At 44.5% G+C, this 18521-nt stretch overlaps 1 protein-coding gene across 1 annotated transcript in view; it reads right to left on the bottom strand.

Annotated features, from left to right (window-relative positions):
• SLC18A1 (solute carrier family 18 member A1) overlaps nt 1–10860 on the bottom strand; it is a gene marked incomplete at its 5' end in the record, with an annotated part of 30287 nt that extends 19427 nt beyond the window's left edge. Inside the window, 7 exons of the mRNA XM_084760387.1 lie at nt 1175–1218; nt 1449–1538; nt 3082–3174; nt 4030–4113; nt 8000–8058; nt 9138–9492; nt 10737–10860. Coding sequence (XP_084616513.1) covers nt 1175–1218; nt 1449–1538; nt 3082–3174; nt 4030–4113; nt 8000–8058; nt 9138–9492; nt 10737–10860 — 849 coding nt within the window. The remainder of the gene's footprint in view (nt 1–1174; nt 1219–1448; nt 1539–3081; nt 3175–4029; nt 4114–7999; nt 8059–9137; nt 9493–10736) is intronic.
• Between the last annotated feature and the right edge of the window lie 7661 nt (nt 10861–18521).

Here is an 18521-nt window from a genome sequence, read left to right on the forward strand (position 1 = left end):
GTGGTGGCCCCTGTGATCCTAGAGCTCAGAAAGTGGAGGGCCAGGACTCAAGCTCATCCCCTGCTGCATAGTGAGTTAAGGGCCAGCCTGGGCTACATGAGACTGGGTCTCCAGCTCTGGTCAGTTGCCCAGTCCTTGCTTTGCTGATCATTCTTGGAGTCTGTTAGTGGAGTAAAGACACTCCCTGGATGTCTTGCCTCGCTCCTTTAGCTTTGCTGTCTACCATTTTCTTCTTACAGTCAAGGAAAACTTCTTTGTACCCTTCCCCCTGGCGCTCGGCCCCAGGACCATCATCGGCAGTGTGCTCTGACTGTCAAACATAGCAGAGGTCTCACCCCCTTGCTCTTCATATCTAGACTTTTCTCCAGCTCAAACAGATCCTTGCCCTCCCAGGGGTGTCCAGCCCTTCTCTGCTTCTGTTGTTCTAGTCCCTTCTCCTTTGACTTCAGGCAGTTCACTGAAGGGACCTGGCCCAGGAATGGTGGGCATATGCATTCCTTCTCCAACTGACACCACTGCCTCTGTCCCTGGAAAAATGCTTGCACCTCAAGTCCTTCCTTGATCGGTGCTCCCACCCTGGGCAACTCCTCACTTGATGCTGCATCCATGCCCCTACTAACACAGCTTGATCGGGATTTCTCAGAGCCATCATTGCCTTGGAGTTAGACAAGCACCAACTCTGGTCTTTCTTTCTTTCTTTCTTTCTTTCTTTCTTTCTTTCTTTTTTAAGGTTTACTTATTTATTATGTAGACAGTGTTTCACCTGAACACCAGAAGAGGGCACCAGATCTCAGTATAGATGGTTGTGAGCCACCATGTGGTTGCTGGGAATTGAACTCAGGACCTTTGGAAGAGCAGACAGTGCTCTTAACCTCTGAGCCATCTCTCCAGCAACTCTGGTATTTCTTCACTATGACTATGATGATCAACTGGGGATGCTCCTGGAGAAGGTTGTCTGGAGGTCTCTGTCACCTTCTTCACTTCTTAGAAAACATTTGATCCTTTCCACAGCCCCGCTTCCATCTTTGTCCAACACCAAGCCAGACTCCTTTGCTACCCTAAGTGTAGGCCTGCCTTTAATCCAAATCTAGGGTTCACTTTTCCTGACTCCCCGTTTCTCCTATGCCCAGCCATGCTATTTATGCCACAGTCATGGAGTTTCATGTCCACTTACCTCAGGAGTCACTTTGGAAGGCCACAGAATGCAAAGCTGGAGAGCTGAGGGGGGGAAAGGGGGACACAGGAGCATAGCGCTGTTTATTCACTGATTACCTGAGGCTCTAATGGACACATAGCTACCACCTTGACTCCCTCAGTTTCTTCCCTTTTTCCTTAAATGGGGAAGCCCTTGGCCCATCCAAAGATGTCAAGACAGACACCATGGCATAATGCACTTCCAATCTAAGCTGAGCTCTTGGAGCTATCTGGGGGCATCAACATTGACCTACCTCCATCCAGAAGTGCCAGGAAGGCCAAGATGAGGAAGGGCGAGGACTTGCCCACAAATTCATACATCACACTTCCGAAAGGCGCTCCCACTGAAAGGAAAGGCAGCACAGACCCCTGCAGTGAGATTCTTCCACACCACCTGCTCAGCCTTTACCGAAAGCCTTGAGGTGCTGAGCTCCACTGAGGCAGGGGTTCAGAGGTGGTGAAGATTTGGTCTCTGCCCTCATGAAATTCCTTTCTAGTAGGTGAAATTTAGCAGGGTAGGGGCTGGGAGGCAATTGGATAAGCAATTGAAGTGTGGCAAAAAAAAAAAAAACAGTAAATGGTCTTATGCACAAAATACTGTGTAAGTCTAGTGACATGAGTCAGAAAGACCAATGGTCACAAATGCTTTGCCAAGTCTGTTGCACTTAGGGTGACAAGTAGGAGTGACACTGAATTGTCTAATAGAGGGCACAAGTAGAGGTGGAGGTGGGTGGTAATGCAACATGAGGCTTTTGAGGGGAAGTGTGAAGATGAAAATGGATGGGGAAAGATTAATCAGGAGCTCCAGATACCAAAATGAGGCATCTCCTGGGCCTTCTTGGTTATTGAGAAACATGATAGTTTTTGGCAAAAAAGAAACAGCGCCAGTTGTAGGCCCCCAAAAGATTCCCTAGTAGTATGTACCATGAATGAAGGAGGGGGTGTGAAAGAGAACCAGTAGGAGGCTAGTGCCATATTCCAACCAATAAAGAGAGAGAAGCTGACCTTGAAGGGGCGCTAAGAGGCGTGGCATGCTCATTCTTCTGATAGTGACTGTGATGAGGGGTCTAATACAACCCACGATCTAAGGCTGGGTATCTATATGGCTACTAACAAAGAACAAGGCTTTCTTCCCTCTCTTCTCAACCATGGTGGCTGGCAGGACATAGGCCAGGGAAGAAAGAGACCTGGGCCTTCCACCTCAGAAACCTTGTAAACTCCCTGAGAGTAGAACATTGTTTCAAGCCTATAATTTCTATGGCATCTGTGCCAGCATTGTGCTTGGTGTGGACAGAGTACTCAGGCAAAGGAAGCATCTTGTTGAATTAGTCAATGTGAAGTCTAAACATCAAGGACAACATAAACATGCTGTTTGGAACTGGGGCTTCTGAGTCTAGAAAATCCGAATCCTTGTTCCTGGCCTTGGCATTACTTTGGAAACTACTAAGTCATCCTTATTCTTATCTCTACCCTGGGGACAACCATTCATCCTTCACAAGTTGGTGATGAAGACTAAAGGAGATTAATTCTATGAAATCAGCAGAGACTCTGGCAAACGATTGGCTGTCCTGTGGAAAGCACCAGCTTTGTGTGAAAGCAGAGTTGAGGGAGGCAGTGGCCACTAATGTGGGGACATTCACTCCCTCTGACAGGTTGGCCTTCAGGATTTTCCCAGACCCTCATGCATTTTGCAGCTTCTCAAGGAGAAAGAAATGTCACTTTCTCCTGGTGATCTTTCTGAAAGGGTCAACGTCATTGGGCCATGGACGCAAGGAAAATACTTACTTGTCTTCTACGACAGGAAGTACCTGCCTCCTGGAGCCATCTTTGCGGAGTTTACAGCCACCCCATCTCTTGAACTAAGGTCTCTGTCTAGGTGTTACTTACCCAGAAGCCCCAAAGCCAGGCCCCCCAAAGCAATTCCCATGGCTCTCCCTCTCTCATGGTTGTCAGTATAGACACTGGCCAGCATCCCAAGCCCTGGATAGAAAATGACAGTTAGAGTTGGCACATGGGAAGTTCCTGATTGCTTCTTTCAGCCCGGGATCCCAGCCCTATATTATCTTGAGGGAAGGTCTTTGCTGGCTATTCCGTTTGAGGTGTTTTATAAAACAACTCACAATATATTGCAAGTACTGTACTCCACAGTTGCCCCTCCCTCCTTCCCTACACGTAGTTTATTATTTTGGTGACAATATTGTTAATAGTGTTAAAAATGAGAAGCCTTAGAGGAAGAGTATATAATAATACTGTTGTCTAAATCAGTTCATGTTTCAGAGAGTTTTATCATTTCCTAACACACTGCCCTGCATGAGGAGGTCACAGAAGAGGAGGGCAGGGAAAGAAGCTCTATGAATTGACTATTGTATTCAGTATGGTGCTCAAGGAGGAACGTGAAAATACTAAGCACCTGGAAGAGAGCATGGACTGGCAACATCCTGCAAGTGGGCCATCAGGCCATATAGTTGTGTGAGTAGCATAACACAGCAGCCTCATGGAATACTGTGACATCTTTGTTTATCAATACTTTGAACACTACAATGACATTACTGAAAATAACAGATCCTACTAAATGAAAGCAATGCAAAGGAAGGGCCATGAGATGTCAGTAGATAAAAGCCTGACCTTAGGCTGATTCTTACTTGAGTTAGCTGCACCTGCATGACACTGGAAGTTAATCTAGGCCAGAAATCTATGGGTCCTGCCCACAAGTCTACAATCAGTTTATTCCTGCATCACAATTGCTATCTCCCTGGATGACATTTTGTGGTAAGTGGTGTGTGTGTGTGTGTGTGTGTGTGTGTGTGTGTGTGTGTGTGTGTGTTGCAGCGTTACCTGCAACAGATGAAAATGAAGATCCAATGCCTTGGAGGGTTCGGGCCACAAATAGCAGGGCATAGGTGCCAGAGAAAGCGAACACTGGGGAGTAAAAAGAGTCAGGGTGATCCAGGTTGCGGGAGGAGAAACATTTTCCTCAGTAAGCTGCTCATCCTCCTGTAAATCACCCCTCATCCCAATTAACCAGGAGTAATTAAGTAGCCCTAATTAAACTTGGGAAGAGGAAGAGCATCAGTGATGGGGGTGGGGGGGGAAGAGGGTGACTGGGGAGGGGAATGGACATGATCAAAAATACATAATATAATGCATGAAACTCTTAACAAAACCCATGATAAGATATTGGATTACTTAGGTTGTCACAGTTAGATTTGGCAATCAACTTGACATAGCCCAGAGTCAACTGGGAAGAGGTAACCTCAGTTGAGGAATTGCCTAGATCAGATTGGCCTGTGGCCATGTCTATGAGGCATTTTCCTAATTACTAATTGAAACAGGAGAGCCCTGCCCAACATGGATGGTCCTGGGTTGTATAAGAAAGGTAGCTAAGCAGCTATTAGAAGCAAGCTGGAAAGCATCTATTTTTTCTTTTTCATGATCTGTGGATCAGGTTCAGCCTCTGGGATTCCTGTGTTGGCTTTTCCCAACCAGGGACTATACTGTGTAAACCAAATAATCCTTTTTTTTTTTTTTTTACCAAGTTGTTTTTGGTAAAAACATCTTATCACAACAAGGGAAACCAAAATAGGACATGAAGAAAGCAACATTTTGTTGTAAAGAATGAGTTTTAGACCAGGGAGATAGCTCAGTGGTAACGGTGCTTTTTGCCAAGCCTGAAACGTGAGTTCAACCCCTGGAACCACATGATAGGAGAGAAGCAACTCCTGAAGGTTTCCTCTGACCTTAGGGCACCCTATGTGTAATAAGGTAAAAAAAAAAAAAAAAAAAAAAAAAAAAAGAAAGAAAGAAAGAAAGAAAGAATGCTCCATTAGCAAGCTGACTCAGACTCCATAGAGGATGTCTGGGCACACAGCAGAGAAGAGTCACCATGATATAGATCTTAAGCATGCATGATGATAGGAGACCCGTTATTTCATAGAATTAACATATTTAGGGCCTTGAGAGATGGCTCAGTGGTTAAGAGCACTGGCTGCTCTTTCCAGAGGACCAGGGTTCAATTTCCAGCACCCACATGGCAGCTCACAACTGTCTATAACCAGTTCCAGGGCATCTGGCACCTTCACATAGAAACACAAGTAAGTAAAATGCCAACGCACATAATTAAAGAATGAATTAATCTTAATTTTTTATTAAAGAGAATTAACATTTAGATAAATAAAGTTGGGATTTACTAAACGCTACTGAGTGTGCTGCCCTGCTGTACTAGGTGCAGGTGTGAAAAAGAAAAAGCAGAGCACACCCAGCTCCTGCCCTTGCAGTGGAACCATCGACCAGAACCGAGCACAAATGAAGCTGAACAGCCATCCGGAGAGTGCCGTCTCAAACTAAATTATAGGTTGTGGAGGCTGTGTTGGTAGACCCAGACGTGGCTCATCTCTGACTCCCAAACAATATCCCTAAAGAAAAAAAGGCATCCCTCCCAAGATGTCTGAGCCAGACAAACCTTAATCCTCCTGACCACTCAGAGGTGTCTTTGCTTGTCTCTTATGATCTTTAGTTACAGCCCAGCCCAGCCCAGCCATCTACTTAATGTGTCTCCAAAGCACACACTCTTGGTCCCTTCTTTTTCAGCCTCTAATTCTCTATCTGGTACGCTCAGATTCCACGATTTTTATATCCTTTAAAAATGGAGTGGCTAATTTGTCTTGCGTTACCCGAAACCCTTTTCATTTTCAGAACTGAAAGTCACATTATGGAAAACCTCAGTTCCAGGAAAATTACGATGGCTGGTCACGCTATTGATAAAGAGCGACCGTTTTCTGTTTCCTTTTTCTAAATTGCTATGCTCCATTACTTCTCTCCAGGTTACCTTAAAGATTCCCAGACGGGGGCTCCTGAAAGGAGCAATGGTCATCAGCGACTTCTTAGTAATTTTTTTTTTTTTTTTTTTTTTGGAGAGAGAGAGCGACTCGCTGTAGCTAAAAAAGCCTCTGGCCTTCTAAGCCTCCTACCTCTAGCTCCCAAACTCTAGGATTACAGGCCTGTGCCCGCACACCCAGTTCTTGCTTACTATTTTACTCAAACAAAGCAAGTCCAGGACAGCCAAGGCTAACACAGAGAGACCCCGTCTGGAAAACCCAAAAAGCAAGCAAACAAACAAACAAACAAAAAACTATTTTATTCAAACTCTAAGTAAGGCTTACATAGGCTATCCTAACAGCCAAACATATTTGCTTTTGTATAGAATTAGGCTAACTCAGGGGAGCGATGCTAGTGACTTCATGGAAACCATAATTGTTATTTGGCACTTACAGTTTGGTAAATGGAAAAAGCTTTTAGTTTACTACTTTATGGAGGAGCGGGTAAGCATTTTATGCTAACTAGTTTTCAGTCAGAGATATACATTGTGGGCTTATTTTGCAGGGTATGGTCATGGTTGCCAAGGCAACCACCATACCCTCTTCTACATACCTAGAACATATTTTATTCCTTATATGTGTTCCAGAAAAAATGTTAATGGACTTCTAAGCCACACTGGATGACCTTATTCCTTAAGTTGCTCTCTAAGCCCACCTGAACTTATTGAAGACTCATGAACCCTGATAATTTGAACTTCCTACTTTTCTTTTCCTATTAGTAAATTTTGTTCTTTTGCAATTTCATACTTGTAAACTCTGGTTCCCCAACCCAGCACACTCTCCTAATTTCCCTCCCAGTCCAACCAGCCCTCTACCGCCCCCCCCCATAAATCTCTTGCTTTCATGAACTGGCTTTGGTTTTGTCTAGTGTCCCAGAGAGTTGGATGAGGGCCTTCTCCGTGACCCCGGAGTTTAGAACTAAGCAGCCCAGCCTGGTGGCCTCACTCTCTCTCATCCAGTTATAATTGTGCAAGAGTGTTTCCAGCTCTCAGCAAGAGGGCGCCATCTCAGGCTCTTGCACTTCAAAGCCTTCCTTCCATCCCTAAATGCAGCTAATTCTTGATGAACTTTGCCTTGGGTTAGTTCTTACTCTGGAAGGGAAGAAAAGTTGAAAATGAGGAATGCAGAAAGAGGGTGTGTGGGGTAGAACTCTAAGGGAAAACTACAGAGAGGAAAGCTGTGTAACTTGGAGCAGGGGTCAGCAGGGGCAGGAGGAGACAACGGTGGGTCCCCTGGGGCCTTCCCTGCACTGCTCCCTCAAAAGTGGGCACACGCACCCTCATGCTTGCTCCCTTTCCTAATCCACCTCTATTTTACTAGTAACGTTAAGCTGACACTGGATGGCATTTGCCATTTACTTTCTTGTGTCTTTAGCAAATCTACTTTCCTAGGTATATATAACCTTTAGTGCCCTTAGCTGGGAAACACTAGGCCTTTGGAACTTTTCTAACTACTATGATCCAGCATCCTTTTTTGTTGCTGTTGTTAGTCACCCTCTACCATAACACACCAACATAACACTATCTCTTTTAAAAGATGAGAGGCTTGCAGTAAACATGTTTAAGAGGTTAGTTACACACACACACACACACACACACACACACACACACACACACACACACCTGAACAAGTAAATGTACATACACAGTACATATATATTATAGCATGTACATTCAGACGGCTCTCATGATTTTTACTGAAGTAAATTACATGCCTATTCTCCTGTAGGAGATGAGAATGATTCTAATTGGAGGAGGTGGTTACTAACAGTATCCCAGCCTCTGGTCCAACGACTGCAAAACATTTCAGTCAATGTCCCAGTTGACTTATTCAGGTGTCCCATTTTTCTCCCAGTAACTCAATTGTGCTCTCTTACACTACATTTGCATGATGGACTCAAAGCTACTTCATGAAGAGAAGCAATGACTTACTTAGTGTGGAGAGAAACATGATCATAAAGCCAGCAAACATGGGGATGTGATAGCCAATCCTAAAATGGAAGTGAACAAAGACAGATAGCATTGTGGCAGGCATTCGTATACTTGGATGGTATTTTTTAATAGAGACGGGGTTAATTTGAGAGCATATTTTTAATATGTGAATGCATCCACATAAATGAACAAACATGCAAATCTACCCACAGACAAGGCCCAAATTTCCCTTTCTAGGAAAGGTATCTCTCACAACCTCAGTGTCATCCTACATGAAATTTCTGGGGAGCCAGAGCTTCAGTCAGACCATGTTCAGACTGTCCTGTTCTCTCCTGCCTTCCACTCAAGCCACACTCACCAACTGCCAGCGGCTCGCTGCTTCTGTTCTCAGCATTCAGCATTCACATCACTAAGAAACTGTGACGCCTGTAACATTGCACAGATAGCCTGTCATCCCAAAGTGCAGGCTGCCCTGGAGGCCAGAGCATTCCTTCTTTTTTCCTGCTAACTACCTATATCAGCCATTATCAATCTGTGGGTCACGAACCATTTGGGTGTCAAAGAGCCCTTCACAGGGGTCACATATCAGCTATCCTGCATGTTAGATATTTACATTACGATTCATAACTGTAGCAAAAATTACAGTTATGAAGTGGCAGTGGAAATAATTCAATGTCACCACAACATGAGGAACCATAGGAAAGGGTTATAGCATTAGGAACGTTGAGAACCACTGACCTACATAAAAACCCAGGCCTCTGTGCTAAGCCTGAGTCCGTGATTTGTGGATGGGACTCTGTGGTGTTTGAATAAGAATGCCCCTCCCCCCCCCCAGAGGCTCATATATTTGAACACTTAGTCACCAGAGAGTGGCATTTTGAAAGGGTTAAAAAGATTAAGAAGAGTGGCCTTGTTGGAGCAAGTATGTCACTAGGGGCAACTCTTCTCCCCACCCCCCTGCTTATGGATGAGAACGCAGCTCATAGTGCGATGCTTCCTGCCATGATGATAATGGACTAAACTTCTGAAGCTGGAAGCCAGCCCCAAATTTAAGTGTTTTCTTTTACAACAGTTGCCTTGGTGATTCTTCACAGCAACAGGTCAGCGGCTAAGACAGACACCGCGGCCATCGGATTACCTGTTGGTAAGAGGTCCTACAAACGGGTTGACCAGAAGTTGCATCAAAGCCTTTGAGGCAAAGAGCATCCCAACCCGGATGTTTTCTTCTTCCAAGAACTCGATCCCTTGCAAGCAGTTGTTCTTTGGTACAGGGCCAGCTTCAGTGGCTGGAGGAGGAGTGGTGCCATTTGTCCACGCTACGTGGAAGGGTACGTGCTCCTCTACAGCCATGGTGGTGTTGTCAAAGAAGGATAATATGGTAGAGAAGGTGGCAGAGGCAAGAGCTTTCTGGGAGCTTCTGGAAGAACCCTCACGCAAAGAAGAGTTGATGTCTTTGAACTCTGTCGCATACAGGAAGCTGGGCACAATGGGCACTGAAAATCAATGAGGATGCGTGAGGAGAGTCAAGGACAAAGATACATTTACCACTGCTAAGTTCAGATGCATTGCTACAAGGTCCAGTTTTATGCAGAAGGAAGACACCTAAGTGGCATTATTGAAAGCCTACTAAAGTTCACGCCTGCACAAGTCATCCTTAGCCAAGGGACCAAATTCTAACCATCATGCAAGTAGTCTTCATGGGCTTTTGGCATACTTACTGGTCAGTTCACCTACTTGTAAAGCATCATGCATAACCTCAGAATCAATAGTTGATGCTAATCTATAATGATTTTTCACAGATGGATATAAAACGGGGGAAATAGAGTCACCCAATACGCATACTCAGTGAGGTATAGAACACAGCTGGTTCTGCCCTTTTGTGTCAGCTACTGGATAGGGTTGGAAAGGTTAAGGACACGGGCAGTGTGGTGTAAGACACTCTGACTAGGAGGAAGTTCACAGGGGTTGGATTCTAGCCCCAGCATTGGCTAGAGGGGATCCTGGACGTGTCATTTAACATCTTTGAGCCTAATTTTGTTTTTGCAAAAGAAACAGACCCTACCACGATGCACTGATGTCAAGATTTAATCATCTCTATAGTTGAGTGCAATGTGTGCATGTGTATGTCCCTTTGATGCAAAGATTCCATATGTGCTCTGTTAGTGTTTGCGAGAGTTTTATGCCTATAACTCTAACTATAGAAACACAAGAAATGAGTATTGACCTTATTGGATTACCTACTTGTCATAAGAAGCCTCTTCCTTAAAGCATAGTTTTCACCCAGGAGGGACAACATGCTAGAACTTAGTCGTACACTTTTGTAATGTCATGTAAAATTAATTAAGTACCAGCCAGAAAATGCAGGACTGTGAAACTGCAAACAAGGCAGGGCTTGGTAAGGACAGCAATGCCCTATATTTGTAAAGAAGAGGCTGGGAAAGCGTCACAGGAAAACATCACTCACTGCCCCAGGTGACCTGAGAGTCATCAGCGACCACGGGAAGACATAATGGTGAAAAGGCGACATCCTGGCTTAGGACTTCTTTTCCTGCCAGGCACTTCTGAACTTGCTTTTGTTTGGACCTCTGGGGCCATTAGTCCTAAGTCTGACAGTCTTCAGACCCTGCTCCCCTGTTCCCTCCACCCTCCACAACCGCCATGTCTTGTCCCAGGGTGTGTGCTACCTGCTGTGACCCAAAGCAGACTACACCCTCCGCACGAAAGGCCCCCAACATACCCACCACAGTGAGAAGCGTGTTGTCCAGGAGCAGGGCCACAAACACCACCATCAGCACCAGCTGACGGGACTGTCTCCCTTCCCTCAGCAACCGCCGAGGCGTGTCCAGAACAACCTGGAACATGGCGAGGGCTGCAGGAGGCTGGGCTGGGTAGGGAGTGGGAGAGAGGAGGCCTACTCCAGGTGCTTAGGAAGGTCCCTTGACAGACGTGGGTCTTCTGTCACCTTTACACAAGAAAGGGAAGTCTGCCTGGTCCTCTCACTGTTCGAATGAAAAGTGTGAAGGATTTGCAAGTAGCAAAAGTTTGAATTTTCCATGCATGTTCGTTCATTTCTTATATAATCTCAATAATTCCACATTTCCCACAACACCTTCCAGAGAAGTATTGCTTACGAGATTTATATCTGCAATCGCACATCCTGCATTTAGCAGACTGGACAGATGACCAGCCTCCTTGTCTCTCAACTGCCAGACATCAGACTCTCATCTGAACGGTGTAGGCATCACCTGAGCCATTGCTCTCTTTTCTTGTGATTTTTTTTTAAGATTTAACTTTTAAATATGGTTTTTAATGGCAATGTAATGAGTCAGGCATGGGGGTGCACACCTGTAATCCCAGCTCTAAGGAGTGGGGGGCCAGGAGGTTAATAAGTTCGGGGCCAGCCTAGACTACCTAGAGATCCAGGTCACAGCTACACTGAAAGACCTTGTCTGAAAAATAAAATAAATAGAAATAAAAACAAGTTTAATGCAAAAAAAAAGAACCTCTTAACTTTATCACCACTCAAAAATTATAGTGTAGGAGACTGTATGTAAAATGCAAAAACGTGTGTCACCAGGCTAACTGACCACTGATAAGCATTAACCATAAGCAAAACAGTTTTTAAAAAATCAAAGACAAGGGAGAGGTTTGTCCTGGGTCACACAACTGATGTCAAACAGAGCTAAAATCCCGAGTGTCTTAACTTGTCTATTTGCATTCTGCCTTCTTCTGTGGCTATTCAATGTCACAAGTGCGCATATTTTTGTATTTAAGCTTCAGGACCCTGTTCAGAAAGGTGTGTTGCCGTGTAAATAACATACTGACTCTCACGATGGGTTTCCTAAGTGATTTCCGCATCAGCAGTTTCCTGTATCCTATGTGACCCTCATGTCACAGTCATTTATCTAACCTCAGGGAATCACAATTTCTGAGAGGATTTCATTTGCTTTTTATGAGGGCTTCTGTTACAGTGCCAACAATACCAATTCATGTACCACTTTTAAATCGATTACTGTTGTAATACGCATGATGCGGATATGACACTGTATTCATAGCTTGGCATGTCTGTAAAAAAGATGTGCGTATTTTTTTTTTAAGACTAGAAAGATGTACATTCAAGTGCTGGTTACTTATAATCAGAAACTGACTTTCACTTGTTTATCAATTTAAAAGAATTGTACAAGAACCAGTTTCATAATACAAGCAGTAAATAATTTTAAGTGGTTATATCTAGGATTAAACGTCAGCCTCAAATGTTACAAGTACCCCAGGCACTGAGCTAGTGTCTTTTAAGCCCGGGCTACAAGAGTATCTGCCATGCGGAAGGTCAAGAAACAGGCTTCCCCCGTAAAACAAATTTCCAGATAACTCTGAACCAGGAACCACACACAGTGGCCGAGAACCCTTCATTTATTTGTATAATGAGAAATTTCAAGCTATAAACTAACTTAAGACACATAAGAAAGAAAAGGTTAAGAGAAAGCAACAAAAACTAAAAACTGTTAAACAAAGTAAAGGAGGAGGCGAGAGATTAAACATACAGCAAAACCGCAACCAAAACAGAACAAGAAATCTGTCAACCCATCAACAGTAAACAGTCAAAGCCCTCTAACAGGAAACAGAAATTTTAAGGAAGAATTGAACTTGTTCAGAAAGGAGGGGGAAAAAAAAACCCTTACCTCACAGTTCATCTTGGTGTGAGGAGCTCAGGGAGAGACTGGCAGCTGTTGGCAAGACAGCAGAGACTCTGTGCTCTGAAAGGGCATACGCTGATAGATTTATTGCTGCTTGCTATCTGAGGATACTGTGTGTGTGTGTGTACACAAAGGCTTAATTGGAACCTCCAACAGGTTTCCTCTAGATCCTTAGCTCCCTGCGTCAAAGGCACATAGGGCCAGGGCTGGAGAACCCAGCGGGAGTGGATTTTTCCTTGGCAAAGAGGCTCTGGGCTGTGCTGGTCTTCATCTGTGCTTATCTATCATATGACTCTTTTGACTCGTGGCTGGGTCTGGATGCGAAGTAGGACGCAAGATAGAAGCAGGGAGCATCTCCCGCCCTTGGCCACTTAAAGATGATCTTGTGGTTCAATTTGTTCCTTGAAAGTAATAAACCTTGAAACATTTATATGAAGAAAAGAATAAGTGCTTGCTGTTCTCTGGCCATATAATCTAACATTAGGGACCAAGATGATTCAACTAATAAAAAGGTTTAGCACATACATATAAAGACCAGAGTTTGATTCCTAGAACTCACATTAAAAAAAGAAAAAAGATGTGACAGTGCATGTCTGTAACTGCAGCACCGAGGACATAGAAACAGGATCGCCAGGCCTTTCTGGCCAGGCAAGATATCTGAAACGGTTTCAGTAAGAGACTGTCTCAAAATATATGAAGACAGGGGCCTGGAGAGATGGCTCAGAGGTTAAGAGCACTGGCTGCTCTTCCAGAGGTCCTGAGTTCAATTCCCAGCAACCACATGGTGGCTCACAACCATCTATAATGTGATATGATGCCCTCTTCTGGTGTGCAGATGTACATGCAGGCAGAACATTGTATAATTAATTAATTAATTAATTAATTAATTAATTAAAAATATATGGAGACAAATTGAGGAAGAACCCAGCCTTGACTTCTGGTCTCTACACATATGTGTACACGCAGGTATTTGCACCTGTACCCACACTTGCACACGCACATGAACATCTACAAACACACAAATCAAACATCTACCATCTATGTATAGGCACAGATTTTTCACTGTGTCCTCACGTCACAATCCTACCTCAGGTCTGGTCACATAGTAGCTTCCAGCAAGTCTTTATTATGGGGTGACGGGATAGGTGGCTACAGGACAAACAGCAACTCATTGAGAGGTATTCAGAGGCACCATGGGTCTGTAATATTCTACCGTGAGGCATCTTCAACGGGGCATTGAACGTAAAGTTTACAAAGGGCCAACTAGGACAGATAACCAAGAGCAACAGAGGTCTCCTCTACTGTGAGCCATCCTAATCCAGTGAATAACTTGGAGGCTTGATTTAGGGCTAAAAAAGAAAGAAGGAAAGAGCTTTAAAATGTAAACCCAGAAAGAGAGAGAGAGAGAGAGAGAGAGAGAGAGAGAGAGAGAGAGAGAGAGAACAAGATTATTAGGGAGAGGTCATTCCTGTGGGTGCTGTGAATCTAGCAGCAGAAAAAGCACACATCTGCTTTTGTACACTTCTGGAGGTCAGAGGTCCACACGGCTGAGCCTGCGTTACAATGGAGGTATCTCGGGGCTTTGTTCCTTCCGGGGATCTGGGGCCCGTCCAGTTCTTTCAGCTCTGAGAGGCCACCCACAGACCTTGGCTCCTGGCGTTCACCTTCAAAGCGAGCAGTTCCTGTCTAACCCTCAGCCTCCTTCACTTACCAGAACTTACACGTGGTTGTGCTGAACACACCCAAATATTTCAAGACTGTCCTCCCGTCCCCAGGGCCTTAAAACAACCACACCCGCAACACCTGTACCTTTTAGCACACATTTAAGCAGTCACAGGCTTGTGACTAGGATTCCAGCCTCTGTAGGTGCCATTGCCCTGTTATCACGGTGATGGTGAGCACATGGGTTCCCCAACATCCCCCGATGCCCGCATCTCTAAGGAAAGAAGGGTTATAACCAAAAGTTAGAGGAGATGTATCAGCAAATATATTTTCTAGCTCTGGGCAAGAGAAAAAGGTCTTTTTGGCACTTCTGCCACCACGTTCCCTGCCAGCTGCTATTTAGGTTCTCTGAGAGTTTAGGCATCTCCAGCACAGTGCAACAGTCTAGTAGCGAACAGTCACACGAGGCTGGGGCAGGGAAAGAAAACGCAGAGATGCCGCCCAAAAGCAGAGTTTCCCCAAAAACGAAAATGGTGATGTGGGGACCTGAGGGTTTAGAGAGCAGGCATGGCTAAAGAATGACCACACTTTGTTTGTTTGGTTGTTTTTTGGTTTTTGGGTTTTTTTTTGTTTTTTGAGACAGGGTTTCTCTGTGTAGCCTTGGCCATCCTGGACTCACTTTGTAGACCAGGCTGGCTTCGAACTTACAGCGATCCACCTGCCTCTGCCTCCCGAGTGCTGGGATCACAGGTGTGCACCACCACGCCCGGTACTTTTCTTTTTTTTAAGACAGGGTTTCCCTGTGTAGCCTTGGCTGTCCTGGACTTGCTTTGTAGAATAGGCTGTCTTCAAACTCACAGAGATCTGCCTGCCTCTGCCTCCCTGAGTGCTGGGATTAAAGGTGTGCGCCACCCCCCCATCCCCCCACCCCCGACTGAATTATTGCACTTTACACTAACAGAAATAATAGCAACAATGACAACCACTGTGAACTACCTATTGCATTGTCAGCATATTGCTAATGTGTAGATATGATATGTGTGTGTGTGTTATATTTGACATAGGTATAGGCATTTTTCAGTTCTGCCGTGCTTGTGTTCATGGGCAGGACAAGTGAGTCTTCACAGATGCTGGTGATCATCACAGGAACAAGTACTCATTTTCCTCCAGTTAATCTTTTTCATTTGCGTGTGTATGTGTGTGTGTGTGCACACACACGAACATGCACGCACGCGTGGGTACATGTGTGCCATGAAACAGGCGTGGAGTCAGTAGACTTACCTTGGATGTCAGGCATTACCTTCTCCTTTGTTGAGACCAAGTCTCTGGTTTGTCACTGCACTCACCAGGCTGGCTACTCAAAGAGTAGGCCCAAGGAATCCAACCCAAGGCATCAGGCATGGTGGCCAGTGCCCTGACCACTAAGCCATCTAACGTGCTCTGAAATAGAAGTTTGTGCCCACATTTTCAGGCATGCGCACACTTTTCAAAAGCTGAAAGCCACCCAGACGCCTCCCCTGAAGGACAAATAAATAAGCAAATATAAGAAATCCAATGAGATCTTATCCATCGTGGATTCATTTTTGTGGGTATTATGCTAGAAGTATGCCATTCACAGGAAAAAGCTGCCTGCGATTTCATCTACATGAGGTTCCAAGAATAGTAGAATGCAAGCTGGGCGGTGATGGCGCACGCCTTTAATCCCAGCACTCGGGAGGCAGAGGCAGGTGGATCGCTGTGAGTTTGAGGCCAGCCTGGTCTACAAAGTGAGTCCAGGACAGCCAAACAGCCAAGGCTAACACAGAGAAACCCCATCTCGAAAAACCAAAATAAATAAGTAAATTTAATAATAATCATAATCATAATCATAGTAAAACACAAAGCAACAAAAACTACATGTTTGCTAGGGTCTGGAGGAATGGGAAGTGGGAAGTGGCTCTTCAGTGAGTATAACGTTTCAATTTCACAAGATGAAAGCCTTCTAGAGATTAGTTGGTGGAACCAATGCCAATGTACTTATTACTGAAATATATATTTTAAAATGGTTAGTACTTAAATAGGTCTTACGTCTCTTTTGATATAACTAAGCTTTTTATAAATTTATGCACATGATTGTATATTATATATTGAGATTTTATATGTGCGCGCGCGCGCGCGTGTGTGTGTGTGTGTGTGTGTGTGTGTGTGTGTGTGTGTGTGTGTGTGTTCTCAATAAGGCATAATGTCTCGCATCTACAATCTCAGCACTCTGGAAGCTGAGGCTGGAGGATATCCATAAGTTCAAAGCAGCCTGCACTACACAGTGAGTTCTAAGACAATCTAGGCTACAGAGTGAGCCCATGTTTCAACAAACACACGAGATGGAGGCTACATAGCACAGCTGGTCTCGAATTCACAGTCCTGCCCTGGCCTCCCAAGTACACAGTTATACATACATCCTAACTTTACATGTCTTCCACACAATAGTGAAAAACTTAAAAACTAAAGAGTGACCAGTAAAAAGCAATAGTTCAATCTAGGTGCAGATGTGCCAGTGGCCTCTAAGTCCTTGCAAAGAACAGTTTCTGATTAGAATAAAAGGGAACTGTGAGGCTCTCTGACTGTGGTTCTGTCCTTTCCAGTTTAACTGGCTGGCAGTTGGGACCTTCAGACAGACGGGTTTTTCTCTAGGCAAACACTCACATAAAACAATAACTGGGGGGCTGGAGAGATGGCTCAGAGCTTAGGCGTACTGACTGCTCATCCAAAGGTCTTGAGTTCAATTCCCAGCAACCACATGGTAGCTCACAACCATCTATAATGTGATCTGATGCCCTGTTCTGGACTGCAGGTGTATGTGCAGGCAGAGCATTGCATACATAATAAATAAATAAATATTAAAAAATAAAATAATAAAATAAAAAATAACTGGAGCCGAGGCTGACACGGCCTGCCACAACGGGTGTCCTGTGACTCAGATCTGGAGGGTGTTTTTGCTTCCCATCACTTCCTGTTTCCCTTAGCTGTTTAAATATTTAACAGTCACATCACGATTCCTCATATTTAGCAGATATCAGGGTTGCAGGTTCAGACTGCAGAGGCCTAGTTCCAAATATATGACTTTGGTTCAGAAGCTATATGCATGCACGTTTCTCAAAAAGAGCAGGGATGTTTAGGGGTAGGGGCTGTAACATTCTGTGGCCATGATCTTCATGACATTGAGGAGCCTATGGAATAGAGACGTGACCAAAGGATAAGGAGTCACTACATGCGAGAGAAAATAAGTGTGGGATTCAGGTCCAGGGGAACAAGGCTCTTTAAAATGCAATAAATCAAAGCCAGGCATGGCAGCCATGCACCCGTCATCTCAGCACTTGGGGAGACAAGGCAGTTCCAGGGGATCCAACAATCTCATGGATTCTGAGGGCACCAGGCACATGCATGGTACATAACATCAATGCAGGCAAGGCACTCGTAAATAAAAGGAATAAAAACAAAATAAAACCTCATATGCATAAATACAAATAAATAGATACAAAATAAAGCATAACCAAGGGTCAGGAACATAGCTCAGTAGTTATGACCAGCATGTGCAAAGATACACACACACACACACCAAATTAAAATAACCTGGGACTTCACATAATCTCTCCATTTCGAGACACCACCAGTGGCAAATTCAGTAATATATAAGTAGACCAAAGAGCTTCATGCCCAATCCTCTTGAAGAGGCAGGAAAGTTTAAAGCTAAGGAAAACGTACCTGTCATGCCAGTGAAACTAACAATTCCTCACCTGTGCCGAGTCCTTTCAGACTCAGTCTGGATGTCCTTCAGTTGGGGCACAAGTGTCTTATAATAGTGTAGCATCCCAAAGCAGACTGCTGTGGTAGGATTTGAATTTGAGGACTTTTCTGGCTGTTGTCTCTCACCTGAGACATCATCCATGGCCTTTACCTTTGTTGTTAGAGACCTAAGCCCCATGCGCATACTACTGCACATACTACTGCTCGCTTTAAGCTTTCTCCTTGTTGTCAACCACCCTTTAGCTCTTTGTGCGTGGTGGACCCCCCCCTTCTTCTATGGGCTCCCTGTTTCTCATCATGCACTTGAAAGACCCCCTTTTACTTCAAGCACCAGATTTCTTTCAATTGAAATTTGTATTTATTTGTGTGTGCATTTGTGAGTA

The sequence above is a fragment of the Acomys minous genome (genome assembly GCF_964271855.1).
Source record: "Acomys minous genome assembly, chromosome: 15".
NCBI classification, from domain to species: domain Eukaryota; kingdom Metazoa; phylum Chordata; class Mammalia; order Rodentia; family Muridae; genus Acomys; species Acomys minous.